This window comes from Rana temporaria, chromosome 2, assembly GCF_905171775.1.
Source record: "Rana temporaria chromosome 2, aRanTem1.1, whole genome shotgun sequence".
In the NCBI taxonomy this organism is placed as follows: domain Eukaryota; kingdom Metazoa; phylum Chordata; class Amphibia; order Anura; family Ranidae; genus Rana; species Rana temporaria.
Genome location: NC_053490.1, coordinates 64281119 through 64302724, shown reverse-complemented (window position 1 = coordinate 64302724; position 21606 = coordinate 64281119). Strand labels below are relative to the sequence as shown.

The window sequence follows — 21606 nt, the reverse complement described above, 5'->3', positions numbered from 1 at the left end:
AACAGCAATGTGTTGATCAGGTTGTTGATCACATCGCCATATTTAGATCTGATCATGAAACCTGGGTAGGCACAGACTAGCAGCTTTAGTATTATCCAGACCAACTGGTGTGTAAGTGAGGATCTATCTATCTATGATTCATCTTGATCCTTTTCTGGAAGTCTTATGCCCTGTACACACGATCGGTTTTCCCGGCGGTAAAAAGTTCGCCGGGAGAACCAAGAGGAAAACCGAGAACCTGCTCGGTAGCTTTTTTCCCCCTACACACCGCCGGGTTTCCCGACAGGAAAGCTGCCATGAGAGCTTTGGTCGGGAAACCCGGCCTTATGTATGCTCCACCGCAGGTTTTCCCCATAGGGAAACTGCCGGCTTAAAACCCGCCGGGAATCCCGGCGGTATTCCTGTCGGGAAAACTGCGATGGAGCATACACACGGCCGGGATTTCCGGCCAAAAGCTCTCATGGCAGTTTTCCTGCCAGGAAAACCGGTCGTGTGTACGTGGCATTAGCCTTATATTACTATGTGTAAGTAATGTGTAAGTCGTGGTTACCTACCTGTTATTTGAGCGTGTAAATAAAGAACTGTGAAGCAAAATAAGGGTCAATGTCCATGAATGCATTGACTTCTATGGCATGCAATACCGCATGTGGCCAGAGGTGGGGGGGGCACCGGAGAGACTCGGAAATACTCAGAGACCATTCTGCTATACTCAGAAAAGTTTGGGAACTGAGTATTTCCGAGTGTTTCCAAGTATGTCCGTACAGCTCCGAACGTGACCAGAGCCCCTGCACCTCTGGCCAAATGCGGTACTGCACACCGCAGAGGCTTGAATCCTGCTCGTATTGCAAGACAACACTCGCAAACCGAGTCAATGTTTAAAAAAAAGTATTGCTCTTATTGCGAAACGCTCGTTAACCGCGTTACTCGCAATCCAAGGTTCCACTGTATGATCATGCACCAAAGAAGCTCACAAACATTTCTGAAAGTTGAGAGACAGCACTTCCCTCAAATGTGAATGGATACAATAAATAACATTAAAATCTGAGTGTCAAGCGTTGAAGCACTTCTGAAAAAAAAAAAATGCTTCAAATCATGTTTAATGGGGGCTCAGTTTTTTTTAAATATGTAATAGGACCTCATAATTTTGTTCCTTCTTGACCTTTATAGCATGGTCCACTATAAAAAGAAAATGTAATTCTGGGGCTGGAACAAAAGTGAGGGGGTCAGAGTTCAGCTTTAAAGGGAAAAGAGAAATACACATTTGGCCAGATTCAGGTAGACTTAACGACAGGCGTATCAGTAAATACGCCGTCGTAAGTCCGAATCCCTGCCGTCGTATATTTAAGCGTATTCTCAAACTGAGAAACGCTTAAATATTGCTAAGATACGACCGGCGTAAGTCTCCTACGCCGTTGTATCTTAACTGCATATTTACGCTGGCCGCTAGGGGCGTGTACGCTGATTTATGCCTAGAATATGTAAATCAGCTAGATACGCCTATTCACGAACGTACGCCCGGCCGTCACAGTAAAGATACGCCGTTTACGTAAGAGGTTTCCAGGCATAAAGATAAACCACCAAAAAGATGGCGCAGCCAATGTTAAGTATGGACGTCGGAACCGCGTCAAATTTTTCAAGTTTTACGTTGCATGCGCACTGGGATACGTCCACGGACGGCGCATGCGACGTTCGATCGAAAAAGCCATTTACGTGGGGTCACACTTAATATGCATAAAACACGCCCAAAGCTTCAACATTTGAATTAGGCGGGCTTACGCCGGCCCTAATACGCTACGCCGCCGTAACTTCGGGCACAAAATCTTTGAGAATACCATACTCGCCTCTCAAAGTTACGGCGGCGTAGCATATAGGAGATACGCTACGCCCGCCTAAATTTATGTGAATCTAGCCCATACTGTTATAACTAACCTCCCTTTCAGAATGCCAGTCTGCCATCCTTGTCTCTGGCTTCACTTCTTAATAGATCACTTAAAGTGGTTGTAAACCCATTCCAACCACTTTAACCTACAGGTAAGCCTAGATTAACCTCCCTGGCGGTATGATTCTTTCAGAAAAAAGGTGCTGAAAGCGGTACCATTATTTGCAAGGAAATTTGGCGTTTTATACTGTAGGCCTGTAATTCTTAGGAATAACTCACTTAAATCTGACCAAACAAGAGTCTAGTAGACATCCCGGGTATGACATTTTTTTAAAAACAAAATTATAAATTATAATATAATAAATAATTATAAATAATTATAACAAATAATAATATAATTATAATAAAAATTATTCAATCATGTAATCAACTCAAAATCACTGAAATTTGCTCAGTTGCAGAATTGTCGCTGTCATTATTATTTTTTTTTATGACGAATTTCCCCACAAATTGCTATCGCACAATTATGCAAGTGATTATAATTTATTATCGCTGTTTTCTAGCTGCTCTAAAACTATTTTTGACATAAAGGGACACTTTTGGTTGCTATGGACAATCTACAGTTTGCAGGCAGAAAGAACAGTTTTTATTATATAAATGTTTACGTTTTTGAATATGGTGCCGATCTCCGCTCCTGTGCATCGTAACGTCGCAGGGAATGGAGATCGGCGGCACAGGAGGACGCTGTGTGAATCCCGCTCGCTCACACAGCGCAGTGGCATCGCTGGATCCAGGGACAAGGTAAGAAAACCATGCCTGTGGATCTAGCGAGGCGAGCCCGAGTCTGACTCGGGGTTACCGATCGCAGCATGAAAATCTTACCCCGAGTCAGACTCGGGAACACCGCCAGGGGGGTTAAGGCTTACCTGTAGGTGCAAGAAATATCTCCCAGACCCAGTTCTTATATGAGTGTCATAGGAACAGGAAGTGAGGGGAGAATTTTCTCAAATGGGCCACAGACAGAAACCCTTTAAGCCTGGTACACACGATCGGATTTTCTGCAGACAAAGCGTAGGACTTTTGTCCGAAGGGCATTGGCCGTGAACTTGTCCTGCATACAAATGGCAAAGAATTGTCGTACAACACGCACGAAACTATGTGGTTTTTCAGCTCCTTAGCGCCACCCTTTGGGCAACTTCTGCTAACGTCGTCTTATAGTGACTTGTGTACACACGATCGTATAATCTGACATCACACATTTGTTGTCGGAAAATTTTAAAGCATGCTATCCAACATTTGTTGTTGGAAAATCCAACAATTGTCCGATGGAGCATACATATGATCGGATTTTCCGACAAAAGCCTGCCATCACACAATTCCCGTCGGCAAATCCGATTGTGTGTACGGGCCTTTACTCTTAACCTTTGGGTTAGTCTTTAGGTCTGCTTGCTTGATGTTGATGGCTGCACTTTGCACACTGCTGTTTGCCTGATGAAATACTCCTACTCAAGTGTTGCAGCGATTGTGAAGTGAATGTGACTCTGCTGGGGTCTAAAGCTAGAAAACATCTTTGAAATTAAACTAAACCTTAATGAAATGTTTCATATGTTATATAGACAGCACACTCTCCAGAGGCTCAAAATAATTATTTGATATAATGATGATATCACACCACACAGATCTGGGAACGGCCACTCACACCTTTATGAGAGAAACACCAAACGCTCCTTTCTTTATATGAGATTTCAGCTGATCACATAATTTTCCAATAAACTGATGGGGAACAACAAAGATGAAGATATCAGCCCCGGCTGCTGCGTCCAGTAATTCCGGCACCGCCACCTGAGGAAAGAAACACACCAAAAGAATGACGTAAACCAGGGGTGTCCAAACTTTTTTCAAAGAGGGCGTGAACATGCGTGAGGGCCGACCATTTTGCCTGACATTCTTTGAACCATAAAAATTCGGTCTAAGTGTGTTCGTCCGAGCAACTAATACACAGCCCAACAAGAATTCTCTTGTATTTGGGGTTGTGTGTGGTGAAGAGATGAGCTTGGGCGTGTAATTTGGACATATCGTATAACACGCACCTTCACTTTAAGAGGGAAGTTTCAGGAACAAAAACTAAAATTTTAAGTAAAGAACTGTGAAGCAAAATAAGGGTCAATGCCCATTAATGCAGCCTAATCAGTGCCCATCTGCAGCCTCACCATTGCCATGAATGCAGCCTCACCATTGCCATGAATGCAGCCTCACCATTGCCATGAATGCAGCAGCCCCATTGCATGCAGCACCCCCATTGCCATTAATGCAGACTCACCATTGCCATCAGTGCAGCCTGATCCTTGCCCATCTGCGGCCTTTAGAGGGACAGGGAGGGGGCGGGACGAGTGCCAACACGTTATATACAGGAAAATCTATTTTCTCTGCGGCCTCTTTAATACAAAGTCCCGCCTCCTATGATGGACAGAACAGTCATCCAATGGCAGCGCAGGAGACAGGACTTCCTATTGTACGGCACTCGTCCCTCCCCCTCCAAGGCAGCCAGCATATATATCTTTTGTGGCCCCCGAGATTTGTTGGGGGCCACAAAATATATACATGTACAAATTACCAGGCAGGCTGTTCAAAACCGTAACACGGGCCGCAATTGGCCCACGGGCCGGACTTTGGACATGCCTGACGTAAACTTTTATGGCAGAATAGCTGGATTCACAAAATATCACCTTCCTTACAACAATGGGTATAAAGAAAATTTACAGTACCTGAAACCTTCAAAATTGTGTTTGTGCCCTCCCTTTCAATACATCATGCTTATTGATAAGGCATATTTAAAGCAGAGTTCGGGCCACAATTTCACTTTTTAAATATAAATACCCCTGTAATACACAAGCTGTTAGGTTGTTACAGCATTTAGACACTTTATAAAATAGAAATTGACTGGGGCCATCTTAAGTGTGGGCATCATGAAGCCAGACTGTATGACTTCCTGGATTTCAGCCTTGCAGATCTCGCACATGCTCAGTGCTGCACAAGCAGTGTAATAGGTTTCAGATCAGGTTTCAGCACCTGTATTGTCCAAGTCACATGATTTTTCGAGACTGGGGAATGCACAGACTCCTGGAAAGTTACACCCACTACATTCCCAGGAGTCTGTGCGGTGTAGGTTAGGAAGCTTAAGCACCTAGGTGCAGGAAGAGGGAAGATTAACTATTCTGCCTAGCAACAACACTTTGAAGGCATCTAAAAAAAAAAAAAATTCTTAAAGGTCTAATGACATTTTTTTAAAACTACTGATGTAATGTTATATTTATGGGTGGAACTCCACTTTAAGCAGGACAGAGAAAGCTTCCATTACAACGTGCTCCCATTGCTGGCTATTGAATTTTGACAGCTGGCGCCACCAGCTGTCAGAATGTCTAAACAGTGACTACATCTGATATCTTGAACTCACAGTTTGGCCAACAATTTATCGCCTACTTCTTTGATCTTCAGATCAAAGTTAATTAAGCCAGGTGGTGCCAACAAAAAGTAGATAAAATTACAGCGCTCACAATAATACAAAACAATCAAATTGATGTGTGAAATTTAATAAAACGTCCATACAATTAGTGAATAATGTGATCCAATCAATAAAGTGCAATTGTGCTCCAAAATTCGAGGTGCGCCACACCCCCTCCTGTGTCCCCACTCACCGAATGGAAATGGACCCCTGGCTTTTCAGTCTAGGGGTCGTTCAGGCTTAAAATGCTGGCCAAGGATGGCAATTCATACCAGTATCCCGTGAAGATCTCCCTCAGTCATAACGGTCATATGTAGATAGTTTTACCAAAAATTAAATGAAAGAAGGGGACTGATAGTGAAGTACAGTTCGCCAAGACTTGATTGCGCAAACTAAAATGGGTACTTACAGAATAAAAGATAAAATCACCCATGGATTAGCAAGGAATACAACAAGAAACGCTGCTTCCAGCGTGTGTTACACTGACAACTGGAAGTGACCCGAAAGCAGAAATTGCATCAACGCGTTTCGCTCTCCCACAAGGCGTCATCAAGCACCTCGTAGGAGGGTGAAACGCATTGGCGCGATTTCTAGTTTCGAGTCTAAACGACTTGACTTTTTATTTGTCAAGTGAATAGCACCTTGTGCTCAGCAGCTGCAATCACCAGTATCAATCATTTCTATATACAGCTGCAGCAGACTAGGAGGTTTCTCGCTATCCGCTGATCTCCCGTGAAGTCTTGTTCAACTACCCTTGCTGACACAGTAACTTGGGTGAGCTAGTTAACTATCTACCTACCCCTGGAGCATGAGCCGGGCCAACACATGGATGATATATTAACCACTTCCTACCCGGTCCATAGGTGATTTACGTCCGGGAAGTGGTTCTGAAGTCCTGACAGGACGTCTATGGACATTCAGCAGGATTTAATGCCGTACGCGCGGCGATCAATGATGCGGGGTGTCAGTCTGACACCCTGCATCTCCGATCTCGGTAAAGAACCTCCGGCGGAGGCTCTTTACCACGTGATCAGCCGTGTCCAACCACGGCTGATCACGATGTAAACAGGAAGAGGCGTTGATCGGCTCTTCCTCACGCGCGTCTGACAGACGCGAGTAGAGGAGAGCCGATCGGCGGCTCTCCTGACAGGGGGGGTTCGCGCTGATTGTTTATCAATGCAGCCCCCCTCGGATCACCACACTGGACCACCAGGGAAGCCCACACTGGACCACCATGAAAGGGCAAAAAACAAGGCAGTAAAAAAAAAAAAAAAAAAGCAGTAAAAAAAAAAAAAGATGCCAATCAGTGCCGACAAATAGGCACTGACTGGCAACATGGATACATCAGTGCCACCCCACAGTGTCCATCAGTGCCACCCCACAGTGTCCATCAGTGCCACCCCACAGTGCCCATCCATGCCCAGTGCCCACCTATCAGTGCCCATCTGTGCCACCCATAAGTACCCATCAGTGCCACCCATAAGTGCCGCCCATGAGTGCCCATCTGTGCCGCCTATGAGTGCCCAGTGCCGCCTATGAGTGCCCATCAGTGCCGCCCATGAGTGCCCATCAGTGCCGCCCTTCAGTGCCCATCAGTGCTGCATATGAGTGCCCATCAGTGCCGCCTATGAGTGCCGCCTATGAGTGCCCATCAGTGCCGCATAACGGCCCTGCCAATCAGTGCCCATCAGGGCCACCTCATCGGTGCCCATCAGTACTACCTCATCGATGTCCATCAGTGCCATCTCATCGGTGCCCATCAGTGCCGCCATATCAGTGCCCGTAATAGAAAGAGAAAATGTACGTATTCACAAAAAAATTTACAGAAAAAAATAAAAACGTAATTTTTTCAAAATTTTCTGTCTTTTTTTAGTTGTTGCGCAAAAAATAAAAATCACAGAGGTGATCAAATACCACCAAAAGAAAGCTCTATTTGTGGGGAAAAAAGGACGCCAATTTTGTTTGGGTAAAGTGGAGCATGACCGCGCAATTGCCATTCAAAGTGCGACAGCGCTGAAAGCTGAAAATTGGCTTGGGCGGGAAGGTGCGTAAGTGCCTGGTATGGAAGTGGTTAAGGTAATCGCGAATAATCTAAAATCTCTTGGTTCCGTTATGCTGACTTGCGACCCCTGCGTGGGTCCTGCCCTTGATGTTGGCCAGGTGTTGGTTGTTTTGTTGTACGTCTGTTTTTTTTTTTGTGTTTGCTAAAAGCAAAATAAAAAGATTAATAAAAATAAAATAATAATAATAATTATATATATATATATATATATATATATATATATATATATATATATATATATATATATATATATATATATATGTGATATATTTTTTCACAGGTGGTGCCAACTATAACTGAGCTAATGAGAACCCAAAGCTGATGGAGAGGCAAGAGAGGGTCAAACAAGGATGATATGCAAGCAACTGACATCCTCCCTATCAACTGATGTCATTGGTTGTAATGGTGTACAATGAAAACCTGAGGCTTTGTGTAACTAAAAGGCAGGCTTCTTCCACCCGCCGGCTTGTATACAATTTTTGGGCAATTTGCCAAGGCACTCCTGAAAAAAATCTCAAGGCACCTTGTTTGAAAAAGGCTGCTCTAAGGAACTACAATTCCCAGATTCCACTGATAGTATCTAATGCACCCCAATCTGTTCATCTCTGGTCTTGAACACAAATGAATAAGGCTTTAGGACAGTGATGATCAGCTTGGAAATAATAGGGATCCCCAAGTGCGGCCCCTAACACTTCTCGAGTGCCACGCAATAGTGGTGCATTTAGGTACATTGAGTTAAGTTAGGCAGCCCATTCAATGCAAATGGGCTGTAACCCGTAGCGTTGGTGGCAGTGGTATTAACCCTCTTCCACCCCAACATTTATGCTTAATGGCAGTGTAATTTAACCCCCTTTCTTCCATTAGTGGTCAGTGGCAGTGTTTTTTTTGTTGTTTTTTTTTTGGATTTCTTTTCCAATAATTTTATTGAGCTTTAACCCAAAATTCCAGTAAAGAATATCACAGATGTGAAATCAATTGAAGGGTCTAATGCAGGCGAGGGAAAACTCGGCCCTCCAGCTGTTTTGAAACTACAAGTCCCATGAGACATTGCAAGACCCTGACAATCACAGGCATGACTCCTAGAGGCATGATGGGATTTCCAGTTTCACCACAGCTGGAGGGCCGAGATTGCCCACTCATGGTCTAATGTATCCCAGAATAATAAGAACATGACAGGGTACAAAGAAATGTCTTGAAGCGCCAAGGGGAGAGGGGAATACATTAATGCAAGAAAATGACAGCAATCATTACATAAACACGTAAATATTGAGATTTCAAAGGAATGTATTCATTGTAGAAGGTAGGATTAGGTATGTACCGTGTTTCCCCAAAAGTAAGACCTGGGGTTATTTTCCAGGAGAGCTGCAATATAAGCCCTACCCCAAAAATAAGCCCTAGTTTAAAATCCTATATTCCACTCTATTACAGTATTATATAATGTACAATGTGTGTGTTTCTGTAATATAATTGTGGGGAAGAGAGCTCTGGCAGGTCACAGAAGCACAGAGGGGCGCTATAACGAATGTATTTGGCACAACTATATTACAGAGACACACACATTGTACAGGGTGGGCCATTTATATGGATACACCTTAATAAAATGGGAATGGTTGGTGATATTAACTTCCTGTTTGTGGCACATTAGTATACAGTATGTAAGGGGGGAAACTAATGTGCCACAAACAGGAAGTTAATATCACCAACCATTCCCATTTTATTAAGGTGTATCCATATAAATGGCCCACCCAGGTGGATCCATATAAATGGCCCACCCTGTACATTATATACTACAGTAATAGAGTGGATTATAGGATTTTACAAGCCTTTTAACTCAGTTCACACTGGGGATTCCTGTCAGGCAGGGAGAGAGAGGTGGAGAGAAGACAGCACATTACATGGTAAGACCTACCCCAAAAATAAGCCCTACATGGTCTTTTGTTGCCAAAATGAATATAAGACCCGGGCTTATTTTTGGGGAAACACGGTAATAGAAACAAGCTCCTGATCTAAGTATGAAAAGTTACAATATTTCTCATCTGGAGTGTGCTATATTACGGCATTCCTGTATTTTTATTCTCGGGATGATAAGGGCCGATGTATAACAGTACGTATGAAAAAGAAGGGTAATATAAAGCTGAGGAGCCCAACAGAAGGATAAAACGGAGCTGGGGTGGAAGGAGAAGATACTTGAAAATGGTGGGGACGGGACGGATCTTGTAGGCTCTGGAAGATAAAGGGGGAGTGGGGCAATAGAACGGGAATGGAGCAAGAACTAGTATTTATGAGCATCAATAATCTAAGATATATTGGTCAGGTGTCTAAAGAAAGTGCAGGGGAGGTGGTATCAGGTATATTGATTGGGGCAGGGCCGATCCTAGGCAGGGTGCACCCAGGCGGCGCAGAGGTGGGGGCGCCGAAGCTCCAAAGTGCTCCCCTCCCTCCTCTTTGTCTGTCTTCAGAGGCGGAGCGCATGTAGCGGGTGCTGCGGTTCCCCATCCCGATTGCTCTCTCCGCTGGCAACTGACAAGAGCGCATACCTCCCGCTGTCCCCAGAATCCGGACTGGGTACCACAGCGGAGCCTAGTACCGGAACACATTCCGGTACTAGGCTCCACTAATTAATTCTGTCCGGTGTGCATGGAGCAGTCTCCAGTCTGCCCCGCCCCCTCTGCTTTTGTCGGCTCTTCTCCCATAGGCGGTGTGATGAGAGGCTTCTGGGTTGGCCGGAGCTGCTGCCAGTTATCCCGTGCACTCCCAAAAATGCTCTCTGAGTGCCACCCTCCAAGTAACCAAAGATGCCACGTATGCCCCGCCCCCTGTAATGTGCTTCTTCTCCCAGCCCACCTGAGCTACAGGGACACCTGATGTGGGGGGGGCTCTGATGGGGACACCTGCTGTGGGGGGCTCTGATGGAGGGCAACTGTTGGGGGGGCACCGATGGGGGACACGAAAAAAAAGACTTCTAAGGCGAGCATCTCTGTGTTTGAGTCGTAGCCATAGAAGCATGTGTAAAGGGGAGGAGTTAGTAAGATGACCACGGCCACGTGGGGGCGCTAGAAATATTTCTGCACCCAGGCGTCTGTGACCCTAGGATCGGCCCTGGATTGGGGTTAGGGACATTTGACAGAAGAATAAATGTAGAAGTTCTCTATCTCATGGGTATCAGGATCAGAAGAAAATAATAGTTTGTTAGGATCTGACGGTAAGGTTAAGCTTGTAGGGTTAAGGATTCTTGAAAGCGGTAGTACTTTTTTAATACACATGACCCCCCTTCCCATTGCATTGCTTGTCAATGCAGTGTTTCTAACGCTCCACCCCATTTCCCCAGTGGCAGTGGGGGCTAAATGTAACCTTACCACTTCACTCACTCCTGCACTGCTCTCTGCACCCCCCTATCTGACCAGGCTATACATAAAGTGCTGGGCAGAGATGGCGGACCTTGCCGTGGCACATTAGGCTGCACAAATGAAGCCGGTGGGCCCCGTTTTGGGCATTAGAGCTTTATGGAGTAGAGTATAACATGCACTGAAAGTTTATCTTATTTTATCAACAGAACTGTTTGGACTGGCCTGGAATTTCTCATGGATTCTCAATGTCAGCAAATATCTGTGAATGGGGTGTGGTTCTGGACCAGTCAACGACAGAGCTAAACAGAGGTAGTAAACAGGAGGACACAGACATGATTATTTCATAGGACACAACACCCTTTGTTTGGGTAAAAATGAACAATCCTTGAACTCCAGCCAAAATTTCCTATATCTAAAGCAAAAGAAAAATTATTCATTTTGGATGGAGTAGGGGAGGGTCACAACAGCTGCTAGGTTGTTGCTTTTTTTGCCAACAGTGGGGTGGATTTATTCATGGCAAATAACCAGTGCACTCTGCAAGTGCAGTTGCTCCAGCAATTTCCTAATTCTCAGATGTGATGACTGCATTTGTTTTTTGTTTCTTTTTTTTTTCACCTGGTGATACAGCCAGCAAGTCTGTTGTTTTTCAACTTCCTTTAACAGACCAAGCGGTCCAGCAAAGGTGCCAGTTAGAGGATCGACACAAACCATTTACCCCTAACAGGGGTGCTTACAATTAGGGTTGTCCCGATACTACTTTTTTAAGACTGAGTACAAGTACCGATACTCTTTTTCAAGTACTCGCCGATACCGATACTTTTTTTTTATCTCATGTGACAGCGGCACATGTGTCAGTAGTTTTTTTTTATCTTTAACAATTTGTTTTTAATTTTTTACAATTTTTTTTTTTTTACAATTTTTTTTTTATTTATAATGCTTTCTTTTTTTTAAGGGGGGGGGGGGGGGTGTTATATATCAGTTTTCCATATCCCATCTCTGGCATCCTGTACACTAGTTTTGCACAGTGTGAGGAAGAATCAGAACTCAGTTCAGGAATTTACTGCTATCCTGAGCTCCATTTGGGAGATTTTATCCTCACTTCCTCACTTCCTGTTCTTCTGACAACATTTTCACCAGACAGGATGTAAAGGATAATTTACATCAGGGACACACTAAAAAATAAATAGGTTTTAGCTTTTCATTACTCAAGTAAGGAATTTAGTTGTTTCTGTCTGTGTTGCTGTTTGAGAGTCCCCTTCACTTCATGCATATTAAAACATTTTGTGGACAGGAAGTGAGGGCACATTTTTACAGAGCCCCAGATAACAGTAAAAGCTGACAAGGGTTCCAACTCTTCTTCTTTCTATTCAATGATATAAAAAAAAAAGTTCTGGCTGCACATACATCTTTCCATTTGTCACTGTACATTGCTATGTTAGGGGGATTAAAGGCCAACTGTCCAGGTAAAACTACAGGAGCTGCTATTCCCAACTGGTTTTTATAGCGGTTTTAAACCTAAAAACAAAACTGTCATATATTGCAATTTAGCAGTTCTTGAATGTGGTGGTTCAATTAGTTGTATCTCAAACAAAAACGTTGCCCATGGGACATTTAAGAACTGCACCAAACATCAACAAATCAACAGGAGGCTTTCTCCACACCAGGGAGAAAGCCTCGCATTACTGCGTGTAGTTACAGACAGAAGAACAGGAAGTGAGGATTTCTCAGAAGAAATTAGGACATTTAAAAGCAAAATGGAAGGATGAGGTAAGTGAAGGAGGACTGCACTAAGGTAAATGAAGCTATTTAGGGAAAAAAATGTTTCTCTTATCGTCCATGGACGGACACAGCTCCTTAAATCTTGACAAGTGGGTTATGTTCCCTGTTTACAGGAGAGGACTAGGCAGAAACATGTTAAATAGTTAAATACATGTTACATTAACAGAGTTGAACAGCCCCTCCCAGGGGGCGGTCCCTCCAGACATAACCCTCCTCACTGCAGCTTGCAGCCTCAGTTTCGTTCTGCCTAGCAAAGGAGAAGGACGTATGGCTCCCTTTGGGCCCAGCGCCCTGAGGAGAAATTTTATTTTATTTTACTTTACTTTTTCTTGAAGAATCTTCTTTCAACTGTCGGCTGAGAGACAGGCTGGATAATATAGATCCTTGTAGTCTACTCAGTCCGACCAGCAAGCGTGGGCACACCTTTGCAAAGAGGCTTGGTCTGCCACGCCATACCTCATGACTCCTGAGGTGGCCGGTGAGCTTTGCTCCGAGGTCCACATATGACTGGGCTGTGGTGTTGTCTCACTCACAGTGGACCGGGCCGACAGCTACCTCCATTGCGGTTGTAGGTCTGTCAGGAATGCGTCAGCGAGTCCTCGCTTGGACGGGTAAGTACAGTCCCTCCTGCTTCGGTGGGTTGGTACAGCTGGGCATTCCTGGGGTTCGGGGGTCCCTTCCCCTTACTTCCCTGCTCCTTTCCCTTGCTGCATTGCTAACATTGCCGCTGTCAGGGGGGAGGGGGGGGCCTTCCTGAGGGGACTGTGTTATCTGGCCTGTGCTTTTTCTTTTTTGTATTGGGCTTTCCTGTGAGGTAAAAAGCCCTGTGATGAGCACAGATGTTTATGATTATACTTCAGCAGACGCTGACTGATTGGTGACACCTGTAATGGTTTTGCTTTTTATGCTGTATCTGTGTCTTATCCTTAAATAAAACAGCCCTATGAGGCTTTTCCTGTTTAAACACAGGTCCCTGCAAAAGTTACCTCACGGTTCTTTTCCTCACAGGCAGCGCTGTGCAGTCTCCTCCTGAGGGAGTCCCCTGGTTACCCCTGGTCAGCGCAGCAAGTGGGTGAGAGGCCCTGAATAGGGCTCTAGGAGCTTTTGTCTATTTGTATGGACAGGTGTGCATATTATAATACACACTATATGTAAATATTGGAGTCAGTATCTGGGTCCTTCCCCACATGCTGGTGGTGGCAGCAGGTGTCAGCACCTGTGATTCCCACAGAGTTTTTATTGTTAGTCCTGGACACAGTTTGTGCCAGGGTGGGGGTGGACTGCGGGCGGGCGGTAAAAGAGTGCCCCCTTCCCCCGTTATCCCCTGGGGAATGCTCTGTTATGGAGCCATGGACTAGGTACCTAGTTAAAAAAAAAAAAAAAAAAAAAAAAAGGCAGAATAAGGCATTTATGGGTGCGCTTTTTACTGCTGCAAGGGACTCTCCTAAGCTGCATAGTGCAGCTGGGTTTCCGCTGAGGGCTCGGTCTTTTTTGGATCACACAAATCAGACCGCTGTGTAGGTTTTTTCCTTCTGTGCCCTTCTTTGATAATTTCTGAGATGCGGAATGAGAAAAGCCACTGAGGGCTTTTGTAGTCCCTCACCGCCGGGCGGGAACCCCTACTTGTATGGATCTGACTGATAGAAGATCCGAAGTACTGACCCGTTCCATGTTTACCATGCTGGGGTCTGGCTTGCGGCCTATTGTGGCCACTACACTGGGGTCTCAGTGGTCGCTGGCGCTATTTTTTGGGAGATTTTTCAATTACATTGAAAACTCCCATTGGCGCCCATTTTGTCGTAGCCACGCTATGGCGCAGCTTACATTGTGCTGGCCTTTTTCCTGTGGCCGCGTTCTGAACGCTCGGCGGCCATCTTGGAGTAGTCCTGACCCCTAGTGCTGTATACAACTCACAGAGTGAGCATTTTGCACCAGACAGTGGAGGAGCACCGACTCTCTCCTGAGGTTATTAGCCTAGCGGACCAGCTGGTCCAGGGCCTCATATAGGTCTGTGATGCTTCATTGAATGCTGCGCCCTTGTTATCCAGGGCGTCTGTTTCAGAATGGTTTTATGCACACCGTGGTGTAGTGCTTAACTCCATTACTTGGCAGCAAAAGAGTCATTGGTTCGAATCTGCACACTGACGCCAATCTGCACACTGACGCCAATCTGCCTGGAGCTTGCATTGTCGCTCCCTGTGTCTGTGTGGGTTTCCTCCGGGTACTCCGGTTTCCTCCAAAGACATGTGTGCATACACCTACATAATATACATACACACTATGTGTGCGTATTATTTAGGGGCAACCCTCCCAGGCCGTCAAAGGCCCAGCTGGGGGACTAATCTGTCCCTGGGTGCATAAGCCGATCACGCCGGCACCCAAATCCTGCCAATATATATAGCCTTCCCTCCCTGTCTCTAGGTGGGAGGGGCGGCTTGCAGGTTCACAATTCAGTGAAACCTCCCTGCTCTCCGACTAGTGGGTCTGCGAGGTGGTCTCTTCGGAGTACTAGATAGGGTTTCCTCCTATCCACAGAACAAAGTTCTGTCCTTGTGTCTTCCCCTCCCGGCACGTCGGTCTGCCTTGGGCAGTGTGGGATTTGCTAAGCTGCAAGGTAATTTTACCTTTCCTGCAGGACGAGAGTTTTGGGGTTTTTCTATGGGCCTCAGGCCCTAAATACCTTTTGTGAACGTCGGGTAGTTCCGCATGGAATCCATTTGTTCGGTGGTAGCTGCGCTTCATCCGGGGGATGTCCTCGGACATCAGGGACGCATACATGCATGTCCCGTTTTGCACATGTCACAGTGTTTTTTTCTGTGCTTCGTGATGAGAGAAGGGTCTCTGTCAGCCTGTGGCCCTCCCTTTTGATCTGGCGTCAGCACCATGGGTTTTCAGCTAGGAGCTCGCACTTATTTGAATTTTGTTGGGACAGCGAGGCTTTGCCTCATTGGCTACTTTGACGACTTTCTTCTGAGAGCAGCTTCTGTCTCCGACCTAGTGGATGGGTTATTCCCATTCAGACCCTCGGAAGATTCGGGTGGATGTTAAACGTTTAGGCCAGAAAGTGTAGCTCGGTGGCAGCAAGCCTGCCCTACATGTGTGCGACCCAGGGTTCAAATTATGGGCATGCTAGGTTCCGACTCAGCGTTGGAGTATCTAGTGTTGATCCAGACTCCTCAGTGGCAAAGGTCCTTCTTCCCCTGGAGAAATTGCAGACTCTTCAGTCTGCGGAGAAGGTATTGGCATCACGCAATCGGTCTTCTCTCCGGGCGCCTGCTGGTTCAGGGTCTGTGGGTAGCCTCCTTCAAGGTGGTACTGTATGCCCAGTTCCACACCCTGGTTTTCCAGTGGAACTACTGTCCAGGTGGTAAAAATCTCTTGTCTCTGAAATCATTAGATTCCTGTGCGCCACCTAGTCAGAGTCTCTCTGAGTTGGTGACAGAGATTCCCGACTCTTCGGTCCGGGAAGTTGTTCCTTCCTTCCAGTGGTCGGTGTTTACGACGAATGCCAGCTCACGGGTTGTGAACCTGGAGGTTCACAAAACTGGGGGGTCCAGTCGGCCCTGAGTCGCTGGACTTGCGTGGACCTATGACCACACCTCCTTGAATGTGTCTGGTCTCGGTAGCTACCCAGGGTCGGGCCTGGCTAGTGCCTGGTGGAAGACCGCCTGGGAATACCAGGTGCTGTCTATTGTTCATTGTCCTACTATTTTAGGCGATCAGGCTATGCTTCTCCTTGTGGTCGACCAATCTGGTTTCAGCCGGACAACGCCACGGCCGTGGCTTCAGTCTACCATCAGGTATGCCGGCAGGCAGACTACTGGAGTCGCCAGATGCTGGACCAGGGCGACTGGTCTTTGTGCTTGGGGTGTTTCGGCTCCCTTGCAGGAGGTGAGCCTCACATGGCATGGATCTCCTGGCAGCTTGTCTCCACCGCAAGGGTGTCAGTTAGTGGCCAGGTCTAGTGATCTTGTACAGACGCGTCAGTCGCGCTGGTGGCCCTGTGTTGTCTGTATCGGTGATTTTTTGCCATTCCTCCATGGTAGTTGCTTCCTCGGCCGCTCCACAGAGTGGATGCTGAGGAGATCCCGATGATTCTAATCGCTCCAGATTAATCTCGGCGTCCTTGGTACGCTGATATCGGGCGCCTGGTAGCGGAGGCACCCTGGCGATTGCCAGGGCAGGAGGTTCCTGTCTCAAGGTCCCATACTTCCTCCTGTTGTACAGTCACTGACTTGCTTAACATGGTTATTGGAAGCCAGACTTTAGGTGACCAGGGTCTGTCTGACTCGGTCATCTCAACAGGGCACCGTAGTCTTCTTCCGGAGGATCTACCGTCGCACCTCTCTTGGTGCGAAGGGATGGAGTGACGTCCACGGGCGTACTTTCAATGTCCAGGGTCCTGCTGTTTTTAAAGCTTGGATTGGATCTGAAAAAATTGCTTAAAGCACCGTTTGGGGGCAGATTTCAGCCTTGGCTGTGTTCTTTTAGTGGCCTTTTTGCGGCCCGTTCCCTGGTGGGTCCCCTTTTTTTGTGTACAAGGGGTTTGTCATATACTTTCCCCTCTTGGCCCATCTCTTCCCCCATGAGTTTTGACTCTGGTGCTCTCGGTTCTTCAGGAACCTTCCTTTTGGAAACATCAGAGAGATTTTCTCTTGACACTATCTCAGAAGGTGGCCCCTTTAGTGGCCTTTACCTCTGTTAGAGGGGTTTCTGAGTTGGCGGTCTTGTCTTGCAAGCCGCCATGCTTGATCCCCCATAAGGATTAGGTGATGGTGCGCCCGCGACCTTCCCTTCTTCCGAAGGAGGTTTCGGCCTTTCATACTTTAGGCGTGGTACGCGCTTTGCGGGTATACCAGCCTACTACGGCTCCATTTCGGAGCTTCTGACTCTCTTTTGTGTCGGTGTCTGGTCCACAAAAGGGCCTGGCGGTCTCGTCGACCACCATTTCTCGGTGGATCGGGCAGGCCGTCATACAGGCCTATGCTCCCAAGGGCGGGCCCCCCTTTCCGGTCACGGCACTTTCGACCAGGGCAATTGGTGCTTCCTGGGTTTTTTTTTTTCCCGACATCATGCGTCGGTCTCACAGGTGTGCGAGGCGGCGATTTGCTCGTCCGTTCACGCTTTTTCCAGAATTTACATGGTTGCTGTGAGTGCATCTTATGATGTTTTTTTCAGCCGCTAGTTTTTGCCGGCGGCTGTTTAAAGTTGCACCTCCTCCGTTGAGGAGCTCTGCTTGTTTTGGGGTGAAGTTAAAATTGTTTTTACTGATATATTTCCCACCCCTCGTTTTTTGACACTGCTTGGGGACGTCCCACTTGTCAAGATTTAAGGAGCTGTGTCCGTCCATGGACGATAAGAGAAAATAGGATTTTTTGTACTCACCGTAAAATCCTTTTCTCTGAAGTCCATGGACGGACACAGCTCCCACCCCTCCTTTTTAGGTTTGTACTGCTTGTTACGAACTGAGGCTGCAAGCTGCAGTGAGGAGGGTTATGTCTGGAGGGACCGCCCCCTGGGAGGGGCTGTTCAACTCTGTTAATGTAACATGTATTTAACTATTTAACATGTTTCTGCCTAGTCCTCTCCTGTAAACAGGGAACATAACCCACTTGTCAAGATTTAAGGAGCTGTGTCCGTCCATGGACTTCAGAGAAAAGGATTTTACGGTGAGTACAAAAAATCCTATTTTTACCTTTACAACCCCTTTAAGTCCTCATATATGACCTGGAATTTGGAGGTTCATCAAGATTTTGGGTGGGAAGAGCTTCCAACCCTGATTATGGGTACTTCGGTCCCGAAAGGGTTAACCAACCAGCAAAAGAGGATTGAAAAGGGCAAAAAGCAGTCGCAGGTGTGGAGTAAAAGATGCTTGTGAAAGGAGCTGTGTACTGTTGGGGTAATTGAGACCCCATGAGAAAGCACGAATTGTCCGTGTGATATGCGTCAACAGTGTTCCTGTCTTTTGTCTGGCACGGCGACAAATAAATAATTTTAAAGGCTTTGATTAATTTGTGGTGTGTGGCCATCCCTTTATGAGCTAATATGCACCGCATATTAGCTCATTATGAAATACTTACCTCGGAACGAGGTGTGTAAAACTTACCTGGTTCACGCCGAGCGAGAAATCATCTTGCTCCGGCATGTCTTCCGGGTATCGCCGCTCCAGCGCTGTGATTGGCTGGAGCGGCGATGACGTCACTCCCGCGCGTGCGTGCGGGAGATTTAAATTCGGCAAGGTCCGGCGGCTGCCCGTCCTTTAGCCGAGGATCCCCCCTGCGCATGCGCCGCTGCAGTCAGCGGCGCAATGCGAGGGGAATATCTCCTAAACCGTGCAGGTTTAGGAGATATTCTTTATACCTACAGGTAAGCCTTATTATAGGCTTACCTGTAGGTAAAAGTCAGAAAGTGGGGTTTACAACCACTTTAATGTAAAAAAAACATGCCGGCAATTAAACGTTTTGGGGAAAAAAAAACATTGTGGGGTTCTCCCAATGCATACCAGGCCCTTTTGGTCTGGTATAGATTTTAGGGGGAACCCTGCCTCAAAAGAAAATGGCGTGTGGTCCCCCCCAAATCCATACCAGAACCTTTACTGAGCATACAGCCCAGCAGGTCAAGTCCCCGTATTGTTGATGGGGACATGAGCCTCTTCCCCACAGTGAAGACGCTCTGTATGGCCTCGTACACACGACCGAGAAACTCGACAGGCGAAACACATCGTTTTGCTCGTCAAGTTCCTTGTTAGGCTGTCGAGGATCTCGGCGAGCCAAATTTCTCCATTGCCGTCGAGGAAAAAGAAGACATGCTCTCTTTTTGGCTCGACGAGATCCTCGACAGTTTCCTCGTCGAAAAGTGTACACACGACAACTTGGTCGTGTGTACGAGGCCTATGTCTGTCTCTTTGTTTGTTTGTCCCTGTCTGTCTACTGACAACGTTGTCTTTAGATGGTGAATGGTAGAGGATTCCTTAACATTTTATGCTTTTGTGTATTTGGTTGTTTTTATCTAACATTCAATACATTTTACATTTTTTGACTTGTATTCAATTGGACACTAAGGGGGGTTATTTACAAAAGGCAAATCCACTTTGCACTACAAGTGTAAAGTGCACTTGAAATTGCACTGAAAGTGCACTTGGAAGTGCAGTCGCTGTAGATCCGAGGGGGACATCCAAGGAAAATAAAAAACAGCATTTTAGCTTGCACATGATTGGATGATAAAATCAGCAGCACGCTCCCTCATTTCAGGACTACCCCTCAGATTTACAGCGACTGCACTTCCTAGTGCACTTTCAGTACAATTTCAATTGCACTTTGCATTTGTAGTTTGCACTTATAGTGCAAAGTGGATTTGCCTTTCGTAAATAACCCCCTATGTCTCTGTGGCTCTATATGTGGCATTTTTTTCTATGCGTGTCTTTCCTTGGTATAGAATTGTGTTTATCCTCTTCCCCACAACCCTGGGCTGTGGTTGTGGGGGTCTGCAGGCAGGGGGCTTATCGGAATCGGGAAGATCACGCCCCCCTGTGTGAATGAGTATGGGGTACATTGTAGCCCTACCCAATCACCAAAAAAAGTAATACATAAGATGTGGGAGATGATGAATAAGACCAGGTATAGGCAGAACAATTTTCGTTCCTGCAAACACGTGTTGCAGGAAAGAAATTTGCTAGATTCCCCCATCAACACAGACAGTGTTAATGGGGAAATCCCTCCCGAGGAGTGTTCTCCCGGCATGGAGAGCCGTCCCCACTGGGAGAACACTGTCATGGCCCCTAGCAATAATCGCATGTAAAATATGAAATGCTGGTTGCATCTGAGTCGATTGATTAACTTAGGTACATTCAACCTGGCCATATGTGGTTCGAATCTCAGCCAGTTCCTGCCTAACTGGAGATTGGAGCCATCTATGGCTGGCTTTAGTATTATTTTCAGGCTAACAGGTGATAATGGGTGAAGGTCAGTCATGTACCCAATCCCACATAGAGAGGTAGAGGTCCAGCTACTGGTAAGTCACTTGTCAGGACATGCTTGGTCTCTTAGTTCTACTATACAATACATGTACACTGAGGCCTGTTGAGGCCCAAAGTCAAGTGTGACTGAAAGTCACTGCTGAGAGAATGTTCCAGTGAATACATTCTAATGAGAGCACATAGGTAGACATGTTCCTCCATGTCCATCTTCCCTCAGAGAGGTGCTGTGCACCTTCCCCTCACAGGTCAACACTGACAAATGACCGCACACTTGTATCCGCATCGATCATTCATGCTTTCATTCCCCTTGTCTGCTGAACGATTTCCCCTGAGGAGAACGCGGCCTTCTGATTGATAAGCAGGTTTTATGTATGCAGGGCAAAGGTCGTGTTGCATTATTGAGCAATCATATAGCCTTGTTGGTTTTGATAATCTCTCAGAGCGGCTTGAAACGAGGCTCTTGGTCATAACATGGCTCCCCACTCCTCGTCAAGAGGCTATTATGTAACCCAAAGAGACAGTGCATGGCATCTGTGCAAACAGTTCTGAAGATATTCATGGAGCAAGAGGAACCGGGGAAAGTGAAATGTTCTCATATAATACATTACATTATCTGCCAGCCGCTGGAGACTTTTATACATCATTTAAATGAGCTGGAGGATGGAGAAGGCTATTATTCTGTAGGAGGTATTATTACATTACATCTGCATTAAACTCCCACCTGTATGTTCCCAGCCGGCTTGTAATAACTACTTATATCCAGCAATACCTAATGGCTCTGCCTTAAGTATACCACCTACGAGCCTAAGGTTAATGTGAAGAGTTTCCCTGCATAGAGCCTACATGCGTGTCTTTTAAGCACAACAGGGTGTGTATTTGATTCTTTTATCTATAGAAAAGAAGGATGTTCCTCCTATAAATAATACATGTATAGCAGAGACCAACTATTCTGATAAATACAGCATTGTATTCATATTACATTAGCGCAGTGGAGCAACAAAGCCAAAACGGAATTCTACACTTTTTGAAAACTTGTCATTTACTAAATGTGAATTTAATGGC

At 46.1% G+C, this 21606-nt stretch overlaps 1 protein-coding gene across 1 annotated transcript in view; it reads right to left on the bottom strand.

Annotated features, from left to right (window-relative positions):
* Positions 1 to 21606, bottom strand: part of GPD1 (glycerol-3-phosphate dehydrogenase 1) — a 123210-nt gene that overhangs the window by 63337 nt on the left and 38267 nt on the right. The window contains exon 3 of the mRNA XM_040340275.1: positions 3581 to 3721. Coding sequence (XP_040196209.1) covers positions 3581 to 3721 — 141 coding nt within the window. The remainder of the gene's footprint in view (positions 1 to 3580; positions 3722 to 21606) is intronic.